The sequence below is a fragment of the Dipodomys ordii genome, unplaced genomic scaffold (assembly GCF_000151885.1).
Source record: "Dipodomys ordii isolate 6190 unplaced genomic scaffold, Dord_2.0 Scaffold188, whole genome shotgun sequence".
Taxonomy (NCBI): Eukaryota; Metazoa; Chordata; class Mammalia; order Rodentia; family Heteromyidae; genus Dipodomys; species Dipodomys ordii.
The window spans coordinates 1078299-1099733 of record NW_012267404.1 but is presented as its reverse complement, the minus strand read 5'-3'; the positions used below and the strand labels follow the sequence as shown (position 1 = coordinate 1099733).

General features: G+C 38.7%; 1 protein-coding gene across 1 annotated transcript in view; it reads left to right on the top strand.

Annotated features, from left to right (window-relative positions):
- The window catches only part of Cpeb3 (cytoplasmic polyadenylation element binding protein 3), a 156896-nt gene that overhangs the window by 46387 nt on the left and 89074 nt on the right, over nucleotides 1–21435 (top strand). The window contains exon 4 of the mRNA XM_013034321.1: nucleotides 7326–7382. Within this exon, the coding sequence (XP_012889775.1) occupies nucleotides 7326–7382 (57 nt within the window). The remainder of the gene's footprint in view (nucleotides 1–7325; nucleotides 7383–21435) is intronic.

Below are 21435 nucleotides of genomic sequence, written 5' to 3'. Positions count from 1 at the left end.
CTGTCCCTCAGCTCTTCAGCTCAAGGCTAGCGCTCTACCACTTGAGCCACAGCGCCACTTCCGGCTTTTTTTTTCTTTTTTGCTTATGTGGTGCTGAGGAATTGAACCCAGGGCCTCAGGCATGCAAGGCAAGGGCTCTACCACTGAGCCACCTTCCTAGCCTGGCCCCTTCTTTTGGACTCTTTAGGTCCTATGGTTTAAAAAAATGCACCTCATTACAGTTTGTTAACTTGATGTTTCAGAAACTACATTATTTCTTCGGTAGCTTGATAATTGCTTAATTTTATTTGTATGTTACCTCCCTTCAGTGTCTTATCAGTTTGTATAGTATAAAAGTTAACAACTTCTATGATGGTAGAAAGTTTGCTTAGAATGATTGAGACCCATCAGTTTGATTCCCAGCACCAAAAAAAAAAAGAAAAGAAAAGAAGAAGCAAGCAAGCTAGCTATGGATTAAGGACAGATTAGGGACAAATTCTAAATCACCAAGAAGTGATTTTTTTTTCTATACATTCTTCAACCTTTTTTGTTTGTTTGTTTGTATGGTGGGATAACATAAGTTTGCTTATTTTTGTCCAGACTAGCTTCAAACCCTTGGGCTCAAAGGATCCTTCTGTCTCAGCTTCCTAGTTAGCTGGGACTACAAGCATTTGTCAACTTGCATGGCTTTAAATATAACAGTCTAATCACCTGACTTTTTTTAAAAAAGAAAAAACTATGCTTGGAATAATTGTCAACAATTCTTAAATTGTCTTTTTTTTTTTTTAATTGGTTGTAGGGCTTGAACTCTGAGCCTAGGTGTTGTCCCTGAGCTCTTTAGTTCAAGGCTAGCGCTCTACCACTTGAGCCACAGGCTCTACCACTTGAGCCACAGTGCCACTTGCGGTTTTCTGAGTGGTTTATTGCTGGCTTTGAACCATGATCCTCAGATCTCAGCCTCCTGAGTAGCTAGGATTACAGGTGTAAGCTACCGGTGCCCAGCTTAAATTGTCTTAAATGAGGAAACAGAAGCCAAAGAATTTAATAATTTTTGGAAGTTGGGTGTAGTGACACATGCTATAGTCCCAGCTACTAGGTAGGCTATGGTGACAGGATCACTTGAACCCACAAGTTTGAGACCAGTGCGTACAGCATAGCAAGACCCCTGTCTCAAGAAGATAACTTGTGGGGCTGTGAAGGTGGCTCAGCAGTAGAGTTCTTGCCTGTTTTTGTTTTTCATTGTGGTAATATGTAACGAAATTCACCATGTAAATTGATTTTAAAAAGTTATCATTGGGGCTGGGAAGGTATCTCAGTGGTAGAGTGCTTGCCTTGCATACATGAGGCCCTGGGTTCGATTCCGCAGCACCACATAAGCAGAAAAGGCGGGAAGTGGTGCTGTGGCTCAAGTGGTAGAGTGCTAGTCTTGAGCTGAAGAGCTGAGGGACAGTGCCCAGGCCTAGAGTTCAAGCTCCAGGACTGACAAAAAAAAAAAAAAGAAACAAAGAAAAGAAAAGAACTTGCGCCGGGCGCTGGTGGCTCATGCCTGTAATCCTAGCTACTCAGGAGGCTGAGATCTGAGGATCGCGGTTCAAAGCCAGCCTGGGCAGGAAAGACCGTGAGACTCCTATCTCCAATAAACCACCAGAAAACCGGAAGTGGCGCTGTAGCTCAAGTGGTAGAGCGCTCGCCTTGAGCTGAAGAGCTGAGGGACAGCGCCCAGGCCCAGAGTTCAAGCCCCACAACCGCCAAAAAAAAAAAAAGAAAGAAAAGAACTTGCCAAAAATTATCTAGTAACTAGTACGTGAAGAAGAATCTAGGAGCAATTCTCAAGCTAAAAGCTCATTGGTTATTTAGTGAGCTTGTTGCTTATCTGGAACATAGAATATTATAGCAGTGAGATTTTTATTACTGATTAAAAACATTTTACTGTCCCTCCCCCGACATATCCTATATTGCATATTACAGACTTTTTTCCCCTGACGAATATGTCTCCAACTTTTCAGAGAAAATTGATGGGAAACAAAATCCAACAGAATATGCATTTTATCTTACAATCCTCTCTGGAGTACAGCACAACCTTCCGTTATGTGAAACTGAAGTATTTGACTTTTCAAAATAAAGGAGATGATTGAAAGAAGGCACAGCTAGGCACTGATGTAACTAGTTATTTAGGAGGCTGAGATCTGAGAAGCTCAGTTCAAAGCCAGCCCAGGCAGGCAAATCCATGAGACACTTATCTCCAATTGGTCACCAGAAAACTGGAAGTAGTGCTGTGGCTCAAAGTGGTAAAGCGGTAGCCTCAAGCAGAAGTGCTTAGGGATAGCAGGCCCTGAGTTCAAGCCCCATAACTACTCCCCTCCGCAAAAAAAGAAGGCACAGCAGTTGTAGCCCTCATAAATTACTAACTTTTTCAGTTAATTATAAATTACTAAAATTTTCAATTTTTATTTGAGGCACAAAAATATGGATTTACTTGGACTCTGTGATTTGAGTAAGAATGAGGTGTTTTTAAAACTAGATTCCAAAATATGCATGTGAATTGAGCTTATGAAACTAATTTTTACAGTCTAAGCAAGCATGTCAGCCTATCCTTCAACCTTTTTCTTCATTCTCTTTAACTCTTATTAGGTCCTATGCAGTGGGCAAAGTGGGACACAGGCTCAGCTTGCCACAGCATCATTTAACTCAGTAACACCAACTATGCCTTCAGCTTATGAAACCTTATATTTTACACTACACTTAAAAGAGAGCTAGCTGACAAGAACAATTTAAAAATAGCAGACCCCGGACAGGTGACAAAAATGTCACACTGGCAGCACCAGACTGCATTAACAAAAATCACCAGATGTCACACTTGATTCTGTTTTCACAGCTGATTAAACAGCAGTATTTTTTGGACCAAAGGAAGAAAAAGAAAAGGCCTCATCTGAATGTGGAATCAGGTTTTTGTTTTTTTTTTTCTTACAAATGTTCTCCCTCTCCCCCCTCCCCCCACCAGGATTCCTTAATAGGTATAGGATTTAAGATCACAACAAATTATGAAAACTGTGATAAATAATTCCAGTCTTAGAAAAGAAATCTCCACATATACACATTTCCTAAATTGCAAAAAAATGAATCAAAATGTTAACTCTGCTGTCTTTGCTGATCTTATTTTCTTCATTTTCCCTTGTTTAAAATTTCTATGATGAAATTAGATTGCATTTTATAATGTAAACATTAATTTTTAAAGAGGTATAGAACCTATAAAGGATTTTCCAAAAAAATGCTCTATTTGGAGAGTAAAATTAGATCATTGGTTCTATAAGTCTAACATTAACCTAGAGTTTCTTATGAAATCCATGTTAACTTTTACCCAGAGATCCACTGAAAACAAATAGAATTAGGGAAAATACCAGGAAATGTAAAAGTGCTCTGCTTAGTAGTAATTAGTAATGCCTTCCATCTGTAAAATACCACCTAAAGCTCTTGTTCTGCTCCTTAGAAAAAAATTGAATTGGAAGTAATCAGCATTGGATAGGGAATGATAGAAGACAATCCAGCTCCCTTTCAGTTTTATTTTTGCAAGCATTAAAGAGAATCTGTGTAGATCCTTTTAGCTGGAGGCCAAAAACAGGACTAAGTTTGCCACCATGACATGTATAAACACATAAATATATCTTTCAGCAGTGGGTTACTTCTTGGGAATCCAAATAATTCTAGTGAATATGTAAAAATATATGATACATGAAAATAAAATAGACATTTTTCTTTTTTTTTTGTCCAGTCGTGGGGCCTGAACTTTGGGCCTGGGCACTGTCCCTCAGCTCTTCAGCTCAAGGCTAGCGCTCTATCACTTGAGCCACAGCGCCACTTCCGGCTTTTTTTCTTTTTGCTTATGTGGTGCTGAGGAATCGAACCCAGGGCCTCAGGCATGCAAGGCAAGCAGCTCTACCACTGAGCCACCTTCCCAGCCCCAAATAGACATTTTTCTATTGAAAACATAATCTCAAAAAAATTCTAATATAAATGGCAGCAAAATAGTCTTCGTAAAACCAGAGGCAAATTCAGTATTTTTTTGAGGGGGGGTCTGGTCGTGGGGCCTGAACTATGGGCCTGGGCACTGTCCCTCAGCTCTTCAGCTCAAGGCTAGCACTCTACCACTTGAGCCACAGCGCCACTTCTGGATTTTTTCTTTTTTCTTATGTGGTGCTGAGGAATCGAACCCAGGGCCTCAGGCATGCAAGGCAAGCACTCTACCACTGAGCCACCTTCCCAGCCCCAGATTCAATATTTTTGTCCTAATGTTTAAAGTAATTTTTTTGTCTATTTATTTTTGGTACTGGGGATCAAACCCAAGATGTTGCACTTGGTAGACAAGCACTTTGCCACTGAGCTACATCACAGTCCTAAAAATTAATTTTTATTGAAGTTCTTACGTGTATTGGTAAAATCAGAAACAGTTTCATCAGAATCTATCAATTTTTGATGACTTTCCCTTTAACATACCCACACATGATTTACTTTTGAGGGTCTTTCTCTATCTCTCTTTTCCTTCCTTCCTTCCTTCTTCTGTCTTCTTTCTTTTTTGAAGTGCCAGAGATCAAACCCAGGTCCTCATACATGCTAGGTCAGAATTCTATCACAGATCTATAGCCCCAAGCCCATTCACACCAGTTCTTAATACGAAATGACCTTTGACAATTATCAAGAAATTAGGATAAGACAGGCATCATCCCCATAATTGTGGCTACTCAGGAGGCTGAACTCTGAGGATTGAGGTTCAGAGTCAACACAGGCAGACAAATCCAAGAGACTCTTATCTCCAATTAACCATCAAAAAGCTGGAAGTGGCAGTTTGGCTTAAGTAGTAAAGTACCAGCCTTGAGTTTGCTAAGGAACAGTGCCTAGGCCCTGAGTTCAAGCTCCAGTACTGAAAAAAAATTGGGGTGGTCTTGATTAGACAAAAGATGTGATTTGCTTAGGAATTCATAATTACTTCTTTTTATTTGAGGCATTATTCTGTTCTGTCCACTAGGAAGCTTTTCATTTGGGCCATTGAATACCTACTTAGAGGAGTTGACTATTAAATGATGACAATCCTATACTAAAACTATATTTGGTGAAAAGTTCATCACTTTTTTTTCTTTTATTGGTCATGGTGCTTGAACTCAGGGTGCAGTACTTTGAGCTCCTTTGCTTAAAGCTTCTTTAAGCCACAGTGCCAATTTTGATTTTCTGGTGGTTAACTGGAGATAAGAGTCTCACAGAGCTGGGTGTCACTGGCTTATGTCTGTAATCCTAGCTACTCAGGAGGCTGAGACCTAAGGATAAAAGTCATCCTGGGCAGGGAAGTCAGAGAGACTCTTTTTTTTTTTTGGGGGGGGGTCCGGTTGTAGGGCCTGAACTCTGGGCCTGGGCACTGTCCCTCAGCTCTTCAGCTCAAGGCACTCTACCACTTAGCCACAGCGCCACTTCCAGCTTTTTTCTTTTTGCTTATGTGGTGCTGAGGAATCGAACCCAGGGCCTCAGGCATGCAAGGCAAGTGCTCCACCACTGAGCCACCTTCCCAGCCCCTCAGAGAGACTCTTATCTCCAACAAACCACTCAGAAAAGGCCAGAAGTGCCTCTGTGGCTTAAGTGGTAGAGCACTAACCTTGAATAAAAGAAGTTCAGGGGACAGCAGCCAGGCCCTGAGTTCAAGCCCCCAGGACCAGCAAAAAGAAAAAAAAAAGTCTCATGGACTTTCCTGCCCTAGCTAACTTTGAACTGCAGTCCTCAGATCTCAGCCTCCTGAGTAGGTTTACAGGCATGAGCCACCAGTGCCAGGCTCATCACTTTTTTTAAAACTACAGTTGTTTATCATTCTTACCTCACATATACTTAGACTGTGATTGTGAAATAAAATTAATAAAACTGAGAATATCATGATAAACCTGGACATAATAGGTCACAAAAATCTTGCAGAGCCTTGTTCACAGATACTAGATTATATACTAGTTAGGGTTTCAGTAAGTTTTTTGTTGAAAGAATTGAGCAAGAGGAAGTGGCGCTGTAGCTCAAGTGGTAGAGCGCTTGCCTTGAGTTGAAGAGCTGAGGGACAACGCCCAGGCCCAGAGTTCAAGCCCCACGACCAACAAAAACAAAAAACAAAAAAAGCCTATATAGAGCACTCAGAACCTCGGCAATTTAAAACATTATTGGGGCTGGGAAGGTGGCTCAGTGGTTAAAGCGCTTGCCTTGCATGCCTGAGGCCCTGGGTTCGATTCCTCAGCACCACATTAGCAAAAACAAAAAAGCCGGAAGTGGCGCTGTGGCTCAAGTGGTAGAGCGCTAGCCTTCAGCTGAAGAGTTTAGGGACAGTACCCAGGCCCAGAGTTCAGGCCCCATGACCGGACCCAAAAAAAAAAAAAAGAATTGAGCAAGAAATCGTACTAAGTACATTGTTTCCTCATAAAAGACTTAAGATTTTTCTTTTGTTCTCCCCTTCTCTCCCATAATTAATGAAAAAAAAAACACATCAAATGTCCCTATCTTTTAGTTTTTACTCTGGGGACCATCATTCCTGCAACATCTGATCCCATCTTACATTATTGACTAAGGGTTGCCAAACTTTTGAAGGAACTCAAGTGGAACTATTTTAGGTTTCACAGGTCATATAGCCTCTTTTATATAGTATCCTTTGTTTTTGTCTTATTTGTAACCCTTTAAAAATAGGAAAATTATTCTTAGTGGTATAGAAAAATAAGAAGTTGGCTAATATGAGCAGAGTTAACAATTCCTGTTATGGATACAGGATACAGGTCTAGAATTTAGCATTATGCCCAAGGTCACAAATATACTTAGTAGTAAAGTAGCATAAGAGATGTAGGTTTTTAGGTCAGTCTGTTATGTAAGTTTTGCCATCTTTCTTCACTCTGTCATTCTGATGATAATGTTGCATTTTTGAGCCATTACAAAGCATGTTTCTATTTTCTCTAAGCTTCAAGTATAAGTTTATATATTTTGAATTTTTTTTCTGCTTGAATTTGAAGGGCAGTGTGAATTATTGTGTAAAATAACTTGCTTAATGCGGAAATAAGCATGATTAAATTGGAATGTGGGAGATGTGTAAACTTTAGACTATTGGAAGCTTTTTTTGTTCTGTTATATTTTATTTATGTTGAGACTTTGGTTTTGTTTTAAGACTTTTTTGCATATGTGTTTTATGACTTGACTTAAGAATTGTAAATGCTTTGGCTTTTTATAACATTGTTATAAATTAATCTGTTCTAGCTTTTTGTAATGTGTATATTTATGATGTATTTGAAATAATTATATTGAATTTTTTTCTGTGCTTAAAATAAAATTATTTTATTTTTTAGGACGTATGGGAATAAATTTCCATCATCCTGGAACAGATAATATAATGGCACTCAACAGTAAGTCTTCATGTGAAATATTCTATAAAATTAGTGGTCATGTTTTTAACATGTAGTTTCAACTTTTGATTACATTTTAGTCTTTCACTAAGTGTAATATAGACCATTGTTCTCTATCAGTGGTTCTCAAAATGTGGTCCTGGATGAAGAGCATCGGCACTACCTGGGAACTTACTAATATTGTACAAATCTTAGGCCCTCCTACAGACTTCCTGAATTAGAAACTTTAAAAATGAAGTCCAGAAACTTATGTGTTAACAAGTACTATATGTAATTTTGATGAAAGCTATAAACATTTCTGCTCTACAACAAGCACTGGCAAACTACAGCTTTTAAACTATAGCTTTGTAAGCCAAATTGGGCTTAAGGCTAGTTTTGAGTTTTTGTTCCGTGTTTTTGGCAGTACTGGGGTGGAATTCAGTGCTTGCTCTGCAGGTGCTTTCCCACTCAAGTCATGCCTCCAACCTTTTTTTCTTCTGGTTATTTTTGAGATAAGGTCTTGCTTTTGCCTATCCAGGCCTGGATTGTGATCTTCTCATACTTCCTGATGTGTGGGATGCCACACACCAAATTTTTGGTTGAGATAGCAATCTTGTTTTTTGCTTGGGTTAGCCTCAAAGCCAACCTCTCAATCTCTGCACCTCCTTCCCCTCCCACTATGTATCTAGGATTATAGGGTGAACTACCAGTCTCAGTTATAATTAGATTTGTAAACTTTTTCTTGTCATTACTGGGGATTGAACAGGACCTTGCCAAGCCAGGTGCTCTACCACTTCAGCCACACCCCAGTATTCTGATGCCTGTTTTTGTAAATAACAAAATTAATATGTTCTGGGACATAGCTACAACCATTTGTTTATGGATTATTTATGGTGCCTGTTTTTTGCACTACAAAGAGAGAGTCCACATAGCCTAAGCTGTTTTTGATGTGGCCCTTCACACATAATGATTACCATCTCCTGCTCTGTACCATTAGTGAAGGAAGGAGGTATGGGAGAGAGGGAACAGGGCAGAGAATGTGAATGAGTAAACCACCTAATGTATATATAACTTAAATTTTTTTCTTATTGAGGTAAATAGCCAATAGATGTGTAAGATAAACATCTAGGAAACTTCCGTTAATGAACCTTGTGTGTTATAGATGTTAACAGTTTTACAGGCTAGGATGGGTTTTGTCCGTGCAATTGTTGGATTAAGTTCTAGAGCAAGCAAAAGTTATTATCCAGAAAGTCATGGCATTAAATAACACTAGTAGACTATCTGGCTAGCCTCAATTCTCCTTCCTAGGAACTATAGACCAAGTAACCTTGCAGAACTGTCTCTAGACAGAAATTGTTTGGACCTATACGACCTGACCGTTACATCTCTCAGGATTGAAATTTTCTCCTTAGCCAAGTGAGTGATAGCAGATGTCCCTTCTCATGCTCCCAGACACACAAATTGACTCTTGATACACATGGGAGATTTACTGGGTAAATCTCTAAAATATGTATTCCATGTTTGCATTACTTACCATCAATTCTCTCTTAAAGTGGGTTCCAACTTGAGATGATCATCTTTCTTGCTAGGTACTTGTGGGATGACACACTTCGATAGAATTGCTATGATAAATCTTTTCTTCCCTTTTTATAGATGAGCACAGCTCATGTAGCTACATGTAACACATAAACTGTGTATTTTTTTCTTCCTTTTTCTGCCTAACATTTACTGGTCCCACAGTTATTTTCCTGGTTCCTTCTTCCTTTCCCTTAATCTTCATATGGAATAATTGAAATAAAGTCATAAATTACTAAAATTAGCAGTTCAGATTTCCTGATTATTTGTCAGAGACTAGATTAATGGTGAAATATATTTTCAGGAAAGGGGTAATAAAATCGAAAAGCTGGATGTGGTAGAATATAAAAGGATAGGTAGGAGCTGGGTGCTGGTGGCTCATGCTTGTAATCCTAGCTATTTAAGAGGCTGAGAACTGAGGATTGTGGTTTGAAAGCCACCCCGGGCAGGAAAGTTGGTAAGAGACCCTTAACTCCAATAAACTACTCAGGAAAAGCCAGAAGTATAAAGCAGTGAAATAAGACCTGAGGCTACTTGTCCAGAATTTCTAAAAGAGTTCTTAAACAGTCCTCTCCACTGAAATGGGTATGTATTTTTTTTTCTTAGCTTTTAAAGCCATTGCCTTTCATCTTCACCCAAAAGACTAGAAGTTTGCAAAATATGTTTTTCTTGATCCTACTGGAAGAGGAAAGGAGACTGCTGAGAATGTTTAGCTACATGTATAGTAGCAGTTCTGTCAGCCACATTTTTCCAACTTAGGTTGTTTTGGTGATTTTTTTCCTCTTATTATCTTAGTCCTTCAGAACAAATATTAGTGCTTCTATTTGGACCAAGTGAACTAAATTCCTGGTCAGTTAATGTTCAAAACCAAAATGGGTAGTATCAGTTTACTCTAAGATATACCACTTCCAATTATATCTATTTTATTCCTTTTGACTTGTCAGATCCTATTTTTCAAAGTAGAAAATAGGCTGTGGAAAACAAGCAATAAAAGAAAGTTGCCTAATAAGTACAAAATTAGAAACCAAGTTGCAGTGTGCTTTAAGGGATGGTATGGTTCTGTTTCTGGGAGCCATTTTCAGGCCAGCTGGAGGGCCTGTGAAACCTGAAGATGCAGCAGTAGTTAGCACAGTAGTTAGCATAGTTAGCATAGATAGCTTTGTCTGTAGTCTCAGAGATTTGCTTTCACCTCTTACAAATTATATAGCCTTAGGGCTACATTCTTCTCTTTGCCTTTGATTTTTTTTTCCCTCATAAAATGGAGATAATGATCATTGACATGGCTATTTGTGAATCCAAACAAAGCTTAGCTTAGTGTCTAACTTGTAGATAAATTCTTTTTTTTTTTTTTTTTCCGTCAGTACTGGAGCTTGAACTCTGGGCCTGGGCACTGTCCTTCAGCTTTTTAGCTCAAGGCTAGTATTGTACTGTTTGAGCCAGAGCACAACTTCCAGTTTTCCAGTGGTTTATTGGAGATAAGAGTCTCACGGACTTTCCTGCCTGGGCTGGCTTTAAACTACAATCCTCAGATCTCAGCCTTCTGAGTAGGTAGAATTACAGGTATGAGCTACCGGCACCCAGCTGTAGATACATTCTTGGGAGCTGCCCTTGTATGTTGGTTACATGGACATTATGGTTGGCTTTCTTTTCATTTTTTTAATTATTATTTTTTGAACTGGAGCTTGAACTCAGGGCCTTGGGTTCCCACTGGGCTTTCTGCTCAAAACTAGCACTCTACTACTTGAGCCATTTTTTCCACTTCCAGTTTTTTGGTGGTTAATTAGAGAGAAGAGTCTCTGCTTGGGCTGGCTTGAGACCCAGATCCTCAGAACTCAGCCTCCTGAGTGTTAGGTTTTTAAAAAGAGATAGCCGAGTAAGAACTGCACCAGCACGCACGTGGTATTCAGGTAAGGGGTAGGTTTATTCAGTAGACCTGCTGGGACCAGGCAATGTTGGCACTCCACGTGGCTGGGAAAGGCCTGGGAATGAGAGAGAGCTGGGAAAGAGAGAGGAAAGAGCTAGAAAAGAGCAGAGAGAGGGGTAAGAACAGTAGCACTCATGTGGTATTCAGGTAAGGGGCATCCAGGGGCAGACCTTACACTGAGTAGCTATGATTTACAAGCATGGGCCACCAGTGCCAGGCTTTCTGTACATTTTAGATTTCTAAAATAGAGTTGATCTTACATTGGTTTTATTTAAACAGTTGTGCTCCCTTAAATTCCATCGGGAAAACACCTGTAACTCATCTTGTAGCTAGAGTGGCTTTACTGGAAGTTATTTTTTCACTTGTTTTTGTGTGATTTTTCTACTGTGGATGAGATATTTTCTCTTACCTATGCACCTTCTCTGAGACCTATAACCTCTTTTCGGTTGTTACTTCCATATGATGTTGGCACTTTTTGTCTGTTTGTTTTTGTTGGTCATGGAGCTTGAACTCTGGGCCTGGGCATTGTTTCTCAGCTCTTCAGCTCAAGGCTAGCACTCTCTCTACACTTGAGCCACAGCACCACTTCCAGATGTTGGCACTTTTTAAAGTGTGGTTTGTGAAAATCTAAACATCCACTTTGGAAAATGGTTTGTCTGTTTCTTAAAATGTAAAACGTAAGCCAGGCGCCAGCTGCTTACACCAGTAATCCTAACTACTCAGGAGGCCAAGATTTGAGGATTGCAGTTTGAAGTCAGCCCAGGCAAGAAATTCTGTGAGACTTATCTCCAGTTAACCTCCAGAAAACCTGAAGTGGCTCTGTGGCACTAGCCTTGAGCGATAAAGCTCAGAGACAATGCCTAGGCCCTGAGTTCAAGTACCATGACCGACCCCCCCCCATATCCCCTTCCCCCCCACAAAAGTAAAACATATACCTACCACATGATGTAGTTCTTCTAGGGATCTATCAAGAGAGAAAAAAAGAAAGCCAATGTCCACACACAGACATGTATACCAATATTGATAGCAACATGATTTTTATTAGCTACACAGCGTAAACAATCCAAATGTCCCTCAACTAGAGAATGGCTAAACAAATTGTGGTACATCCATGTGATATGGATCCTCTCTAGTTGAAAAAGTCTCTGAATCTCCCTCAGCCTTAACTTAAAAATCTACAAGTGGGCAGTTGTGATAGTCAGTGTAACTACCTCATTTTTATTTTGTTTTGTAGACTTGGATGAGGTGAGGCACAGTGTAGGCCAAGTATTACTGCTATATATGGGAAGTGAATATACTTTTGTTCAGAGAAGATAGTACCACAATGACTTTTTTTTCTTTAGATAATAGCTTTGTAAGTAAGAAGTTCAAAAGTTTTCATGCCATTTCTTCCTGGGGTTCTTCAAATTACAGATAGAGGCTGTTCCAAGTTATAAGAGGTGAATAGAAAATCTGCAACACCCTTTGAAGAGGAGAGATTTTTTTTTGTGTGTGTGTGTGTTTTTTTTTGCCCTTATTCTTATCAAAGTGTCTAGTTTTTTTTGTTTTTTTTTTTTCCAGTCCTGGGGCTTGAACTCAGGGCCTCAGCACTGTCTCTGAGCTTCTTTTGCTGAAGGTTAGCACTCTACCACTGGGGCTGCAGCACTACTCTGCCTTTTTCTGTTCATGTGGTACTGAGGAACTGAACCCAGGGCTTCATGCATGCTAAGCAAACACTACCACTAAGCCACATTCTCAGCCCTAAGATATTTCAATGAGAGAGTTCTGTGGTAATTTGTTTGTTTGTTTTTTATTGGCCGTGGGGCCTGAACTCTGGGCCTGGGCGCTGTTCCTCAGCTCTTCAGCTCAAGGCTAGTGCTCTACCACTTGAGCCACAGTGCAACTTCCAGCTTTTTCTGTTTATGTGGTGCTGAGGAATCGAACCCAGGGCCTCATGCATGCAAGACAAGCACTGTACCACTGAGCCACCTTCCCAGCCCCTTCTGTGATAATTTGAAGATTAAAAAAATTAAATCTTAAAAATAAAAAAGGGGGGAGGCAGGACTATAACTAGAGATGAGAACACATGTATGAGGCCCAGGGTTTTATCTCCTGTACCACAAAGACAAACCACAAAACAACTGAAAAAGAGACTGAACTTGCTTGGGCAGTTTTGAGGTCACTGATTGTCAAATATCTTACATCTAAAGACCCTAGAGTTTGCAACCTGTATATACCATTTTGTGCGTTTTTCATCTTACGAATGCTTTGAAAATATTTTGGAAGGTTTTGCTTCTATTTCTGTTTGAACTAAGGACTACGGGTACATTTGTTAAATCAAAAGAGGAAATGTTTTGAAAGGGCATTGGTATGCCTGTTTGTGTTGGGCTCTCCTGTGTAGCTGCAGTGCCTCTCCCTCCCTCCCCCCTTCATGCTTTGCTGAGTGTGAACCAACTCCTTGGGGAGAGACTCAGCTGAGAGGAAGTGGCAGAGAGGGAGCTGAGCACATGATGCCTTTATGCCAGAATGGAAAGAGAGCCAGCTTTGCTAGAATTCCAGATGGAATTTTCCAAAAATCGAAAAGCACATTGTTATTTTTGTTCACTGAAAGTGGACATAAGTAAATTAATTTCTTAGCAGTGTAATAAGATAGTGAAGGAATTAAAAATAATTCCTTAACTTGAAATTTCTTTTGAGATTTTGAAAATTTTAAAGAACTTTTATCTAAACAGATTTAAAAATAAAATTGATACAAAATTATATTAATATAAAATAAGTTCCAATATGAACACATTGTAAATGATGACTAATTAAAATGAAAAATGGTGGAAGGGGAGATGTGACTCAAATACTAGAGTGCCATCCTTGAGCAAAAAAAGTGGAATAATAACTCAAGGCCCTAAGTTCAAACCGTACTTACTGCCATGCACGTACATACACACACACACACAGAAGAAGAAAAAAAGAAAAGTAGTAATCAAAGGGATATGTGATGTTCTATGACTTTAAAATATTTGTTTGAAGCTAATTTGGTTAAGTGCAGTATATGAACATGGACCTAAAAGACTGTTTTTTTGTTGTTGTAGTTGTTTTCACCTCATTTTACAGATAGGGAAAACAAATTCAAGAAGTTATATGAGCTGGACTATGTGGTACACACCTATAATCCCCAGTACTAGGGAGAGAGAAGCAGGAGTATTCAAAGTTCCAGGCCAGCCTGGAACATAGCAAGAGCTTCTACCCAAAAACCAGAAAGGAAAGAGGCTAGGTGAACTGGTCAGGGTGATGTGATAGAATCGGAGATCCAGGAACTCCACGTTGAGAGTATTCTTTTTACTTTAAATACCTAATTGTTAAGAGTGTTGGATTTTTGGTGGCTTGTTTTTTTTTTTTTTTTTTAGCTCTTTTAACAAACACATAAATGTAGTATCTTTGGTGAAATATTGTCTTCTTATTTATACTTTTTATTCTGGAAAATGGAATAGTTAGCCTGGTCTACATGACCTGATAATTGAAGACTAAGTAAAAGTTTGAAATTGTTTTGACTGTCTTTATTGGATTTTGGAAGAAATTCCTTGCATGTGTGAATCTGTCTCCAGTGATGGGAGTTAGGGCTTTTCACTCCAGCAATGAAGATGCAGGAAACTGTCAAATTACTTATTGTTCCCTTGTGTGTGTTTTCTATACTCAAGTAGACTGTAGAATTTGGACTTTCTTTTAATAGCATTCACTACACTTACAATTAATGTTTTTAGATTTAATCATTTAAATGGTTTAAATTGCAAATATACTTCCAAAGATTTCATCAATTACAACTCAGTGAAGATCAACATAAAATATTTTTAAGGGATAGGGATGTAGCTCAGTGGTAAATGATGCATGTAAATTATGGATTTGGGTGATTATGATATCTCAGTGTATATAAGTTATAACAAATGTACCACTCTGTTGGGGTATGTTTTGAACAGGGGAGGAGAGGCATATATGAGGTCCATGGAAAACCTCTGTTCTATAAACCTAAAAGTACTCTAAAAGAAGTCTTACCAAAAAGAAGAAAGAAAGAAGGAAGGAAAGAAGGCAGACAGGCAGGAAGGAAGGAAAGAAGGGGGGAAGGAAAAAAGGCTGGGCACTGGTGGCTCATATCTGTAAATCCTAGCTACCCAGGAGTCTGGGATCTGAGGACTGTGATTTGAAGCTAGCCAGATCATGAAAGTTGTAAGACTCTTCTCTCCAATTAACCTCCAAAAAACTAGGAGTGGAGCTGTGGCTAAAGTGGTAGAGTGCTAACCTTGAGGAAAAAAGCTCAGGGACATCACCCAGGCCCTGATTTCTAGCTCCAAATGGAGAGAGAGAGAAAGAGAGAGAGAGACACACACACACACACACACACACTCACACACAATCCTAGTATATATAGTGTCTTGTGAATCACATGTACAGCCATTTAAAACCTAGTATGGGCCAAGTCATAAGAAGTGACAGATGACCCATTTCAATATTACTTTGTATGCATAACAGAGCACGGTACTGTTAACATGAGAAGGATACTCAGAATGTACACTGACCCTGCAAATTTAGTTCTGGAAAAATGTACATTTTTTACTGCAAAATACATGTACTTTTTTTTTTTTTGGGGGGTCCAGTCATGGGGCCTGACCTCTGGGCCTGGGCGCTGTCCCTCAGCTCTTCAGCTCAAGGTTAGCACTCTACCACTTGAGCCACAGCGCCACTTCCGGCTTTTTTCTTTTTGCTTATGTGGTGCTGAGGAATCGAACCCAGGGCCTCAGGCATGCAAGGCAAGCGCTCTACCACTGAGCCACCTTCCCAGCCAATACATGTACTTTTAAATGTTCATTCAGATAGACTTTAAAAAACAATTCTCATTCAGATTTATAATTTAGAGGCTATAAAATATTAATACTTTAGATTTTCTATGTTTTATAACCAGAGAGCTAATCTAAATATTTGTCTTGTTTCAGTTTTTTTCATTGGGGTGGTGGTGCTAAGAGTTTAAACTTAGGGCCAGGCAAGCATTCTACCATGTGAGCCATGCTCTTATCCTTGTTTGTTTTTGTTTGCTGTTTTTATATAATGCAGTATAGTGCACAAATTTTAATAAATAGGTAGATTAAAATGTATTATAGCAAGTTCAGAATCCCCAAATTGAGACCAAAACATTACCACGATCCCCTCAAAGGCCTGCCTTTATGCTCCTCTCTACTTACTACACCTGACAAGGACAACCACAACTTGATTTCTAAGATTAAATGTAATTTTTATGAGATCTAAGTTGCTTATTATATGTAAATCAGTAAAGGATATCTCCAGGGATATCTAGTATAAATCCATAGTTCAGGTAGTATATGATAAAGAGGATTAGTTACATTATTCTTTTTTTTCCTATGTGAGATTGATCATTTTGTGTTGGTTCATGTTCATTGATGTACCCAGCCTTCTTATTTATTTAAAGTTGTTTGGCACTATTGGGGCTTGAACTAAGGGCCTCAAGCTTCCACTAGCCTTTTTTTTTGCTTCAGTTGTTTTTCTGGAAGGGAGGGACTTTTTGCAGTAGCTGACCTTCTAACTTTGGCCTTTCGTGTAGCTGGGATTAGAGGTATACTCTTTGTGCTTATTGATTTCTGTATGGTCCTGCCACTTTTTGCCTGAGTTACCTTGAACTGCCACTTTGATCTCTGCACTGTTAGTAGCTGAGACTATTTATTTCTAGGGAAAAAGTACTATAGTGCTCCCATTTTCTTCATGATGCTCAGAAGGGTTTTGTTGTTTGTTTTATTTGTTTTCACGGAGAATTGTAGTAGGAGAAGAATCAAGAAAGAAGGGTTTAAACTGTATAACCCTTTGTAATATTTGAGTAGTGGGAAAGCTAAAAGGTTAAGGGTATGTGGCTGAGGGAAAAATTGACATCTGAAGAAAAGTAGAAAGCAGAAGATATGGCTGGCCATGTTCTATCTTATTAGGGGAAAATAGTTTTGTTTTTACTGCTGTCTGTCCAATACAAATGTGACTCCAGATTATTTTCCTTTATCAATGTATGCCAAATTTTGTGAAACTAAAAATATACTAGGCTGGGCGATGGAAGCTCAGTCCTATAATCCTAGCTACTCAGGAGGGTGAGATCTGAGGATCCTGGTTCAAAGCCAGCCTTGGCAGGAGTGTCCATGAGACTTTATCTCCAATAAACCACCAGAAAACCAGAAGTAGCACTGTGGCTGAAAGGGTTGGGAGCCTAGGCCCTGAATTCAAGCCCTACAACTGATAGGAAAAGGATTAAATGGAGTTCTCACTTATTTTTAATAGAATATGAATTACTGAATTTAAGAGATATTCCACCCTGAAAACCATGGTAGGTAAAAGGATCTCCTAGCAATATATGATGCCACAGTCTGGCTGGATTAAACATTGTAACAGTGCTTTTTCAGTAGGCCTAGAGTTAATCCCCTTTTACTTTGTTAAGTCTTTTATAGATGTGCAATGTATTTTTTTTCAATTATGTTATAAAATAGAAAATACATGGAGAAGATATGAGAACCATCACTGAAAGTTTTACAGAAATGCATTCTGTAAATAAATACTGAATTTAAAATTTCTTTAACGTATATAGGTGTGTGTCTGGCAAGAAATTCAGACTGCCTATTATATGCTGCAGTTTTTAGTTGTTTAGGACAAATATTTTTCTGAGGGATGTTTGGTGGTAATATAAAGTACAAATGAAGACTTACAAATTGGATTTTTAAAAAGAAACTTACGGAAGTAGGCCCTAGTGTAAATCCTTGTAAGACTTGTATTGCTGAAGCACCATTGTATCTGTTCCAGTGGCTGCCACATGCAATTGAATTTCTCCTTAACATTGTGGTTTAGATTGTACATTCACAGAGGGTTTTTAAAAGAATATAATATGTTCACAGACTATTTTGATACAAATACCCATGGTTTTCTTCTGTGTTCACATGCAGCCAGGAGCTATGGGCGGAGACGAGGTAATTTTTTTTTTAATGAGCTCTTTTGCTTGCCAAATTTTGTGTGTGTGTGTGTGTGTGTGTGTGTTGTGTGTTTATATTCATGTGTGTGTTGAACAATAATAATTGTATGGTGTCATGTACTACCTTAATTATTTTAGTAAAATATTGCTCATTATTTTTATTATTTTACTTTTTGCTATTTGTTGGTAATTTGTTCCTTGAATCCTAATAAAGATATGACAAACATTATTCCTACCTGGAAGTTTTTGTTGTGTGGCTTATTATTATGAATGAATATGAGGGAATAATGACCAACTGTATGTATTTTGTTTTGTTTTTATCCAGTATCCATTAGCTTCTTTTTATAGATTTAGAAAGTAGAGGATAGGTTTCAGACAGCAATATTTTATTTGTGCATATTGCACAAAGGTGTTTTATTACAATTCTTGGTTTTACTAGGTTGTCTGGTGGATTTCTTTTTTTCCTGTTACATTTAGAGGCAAATTTAATCTGAGGCCAAATGAAATTTAACTTTCAGTTCCTGAGGTACCTTCTTAAAGAGATACCTCAAGGGCTAACAATGTTCAAGAGGAAGTGTACTCATTACCTCACTCATGTAACTGTAACCCTCTGTATAGTATCTTTACAATAAAAAATTAAAAAAAAAAGAGATACCTCAAAATTGTTTTAGAGCTTATAAAATATACTTTCCTAATGACACTCAAACAAAATAATACATTTCACTGTGAGCCAGGCGCTGGTGGCTCATACCTGTAATCCTAGCTACTCAGGAGGCTGAGATCTGAGGATCACGGTTCAAAATCAGCCTGGACAAGGAAAGTCCTTGAGTCTCTTATCTCCAATTAACCACCAGAAAACCGGAAATGATGCTGTGGCTCAAGTGGTAGAGTGCCTGCCTTGAGCTGAAGAGCTCAGGGATAGCACCCAAGCCCAGAGTTCAAGCCCCACAACTGACAAAAACAACAACAACAACAACAACAAACCCCACAACATTTTGGTCCAACTTCAGTTTGGTTCAAGCTTTTAAAAAAATGAGACAGGAAAGCCTAGATACATTTATTTCAGATATCTCCACAGATGTAAGACAGTTTTGTTCACTTTTGATGCTCATTTACAGAAATGGGGGGAAATGAAGCTATTACTTGCTGTCAGACCTCAAGTTAAAGCCAGAGCTAAAATTAGAATCTATATTTTTGTTTATTTGCTAATGTTTGCCATTCATCAGGATCGTTCTATAGTTGTCAGAGACAAGAAAAATGAATGTTCTATTGCTAGTATTTAATTCTGCAGTTAGTATTGTTCAATCAATAAATAATGACAGAACTTAATGTATGTTTGTAGAATCATATAATCACCTTTGTTTATCATCGTGTGGAAAGTATTTGTGCCCTTGATTATTTTTCAGCCATGGAAATAAATACCATTTCTTTTTTGCCTCATTTTTTTTTCTAGTCTAGAGATAGACCTCAACACTTCATGCACATTAATAAAAGGCTTTACCACTAAGTTATTCCTCAGTCTTGCCTTTATTTTAACATTTAAAAAGTTAAAGCCTAAAAATATTATTAAAAACTAATTTAACCGGGTGCTGATGGCTCACCCCTGTCACTCTAGTGACTCAGAAGGCTGAGAGCTGAAGGATCACAGGATCATAGTTTGACAAAGCCAGTCTGGGTCGGAAAACCTGGAAGACTCTATCTCTAATTAACCAGCAAAATGCCAGGTTGAAGCAGTGACTGAAGTAGTGAAGCACTAACTATGAGCAAGCAAGCCAGGTGAGAGTGCAAGGTCCCAAATTCATGCCCCAGCACAAAAAGCAAAACAACAACAACAAAACCCAACTGTTTATTTCATACTTTCACATTGCTAGCAAAAGGATCACTGCCAGGAAAGAATAAGGGAATGAACCATTTTACATGGAAAATTGAGACCATGTGGAGAGTACACAGCAGGAAATCATTCCTCTTCTTTCATACTAATCCATTACTGTATCCTGTCAAGATTGCCCCTATAGTTTCTCAGGTCTTGTCCTTCTCATTTCTACTGCTTGCTTTTCTGCCATTTTAGTTCTGTTGCCTCGTACTTCTGAAATACAACTTTGTCATGTGACCCTCATTCTTTATTCAGGCTTTATACGATCTTGTCCCATTCAGTTTCACCAGCCCCATCATTTCTACTTTTCCTTCCAAACTTATCTTGTGATCAGTCCACATGCTTTCTCATTCCCTAGCCATTGCCCAGTATTGACCATCCTAGATTCTACATATCTAAGACATATAGACTTATTTCACTAGTTCAAGCCAAATTCATGTCTCATCTTTGCTAGGAAGTATATAGTGTATTTAAAGACATGTTTTCCTCTGTTCTGCCATCCACATTCTTCCTGTCTTTTGTATGTTCTGATTCTTCAACTTGGAGTTTTGTTTTTGTGCCTAACAATAGACCCTATGTATAGTTAGCTCTTCAAGTGCTCAATATCAAGTACTTATTGATTAGGACCATTTCTAATGTTTTTCTCGTGCTATACAGAACAGAATTGGCATCATATTACATATGCTATGATCTTTGCATCAAGTGCTTTGCTTAAATGCTTGATCCTTGCTCTCGGTGTGCAGTTTGATTGTTATAGATGAAGAAGGGAATGAGAAAAGAAGAGAGAAACTCTAAGTCACTGAATGATGGAAAAAATGATAATTTGTGCTTTTATTTAGTCATTCAGGGGCACATGGGCCTCATAGCTAAGACTCTTTTTCCCTATGGAACACTCTGGGCTTATATCATGTAATTTTGATGAACTGACATACTTCCTCATCTTCTTCTATTCATGTGATCAGGGTTAAGTACTTTATCTCTCATCAGTTAGTATTTAATGTGTTCAAAAAAGTCTAAAAAGTAAATTTACTAATGTATGTTACATCACTATGATGAAGAACAGAACATTCACTATAACTCATTTTATGTATAACATATATATTTTGGTTAAAAAAATTAGGCATAGAAAGCAACAGAAATATAAAGTTCTGAGTGCTGTCAGCAAGTTAGTCTAATGGAATCTTACACCTCTCTCCTGGAAATGCTTCCTGAGGTAGACTATCAGGAACCATTTGTATGATGGAAGAGGAATGGGAAGGAAGGCATGTGATTCAGCTTAGAAGAAAGCTTGAGGTGAGATTGGCATGGCTCAGGCTCCTTTGTGTATGCATGGTGCCAGCTGCAGAGCTTAAGTTGGCAGTGAGCTGATCCACACTGTCTTGATCAATGGTTTTTGCAACAGAGGGTGAAACGCCAGTCTTTTAAAATGCCAGTCTTTTAAAAGAGGGTTTCAACTGGGCACTGGTGGCTTATGCCTGAAATCCTAGCTACTCAGGAGGCTGAGAGCTGAGGATCATGGTTCAAAGCCAGCCTAAAGTCTGTGAGACTTTTTTTTTTTTGATCCGGTTGTGGGGCCTGAACTCTGGGCTTGGGCGCTGTCCCTTAGCTCTTCAGCTCAAGGCTGACACTCTACCACTTGAGCCACAGTGCCACTTCCGGCTTTTTTTTTTCTGCTTATGTGGTGCTGAGGAATCGAACCCAGGGCCTCATGCATGCAAGGCAA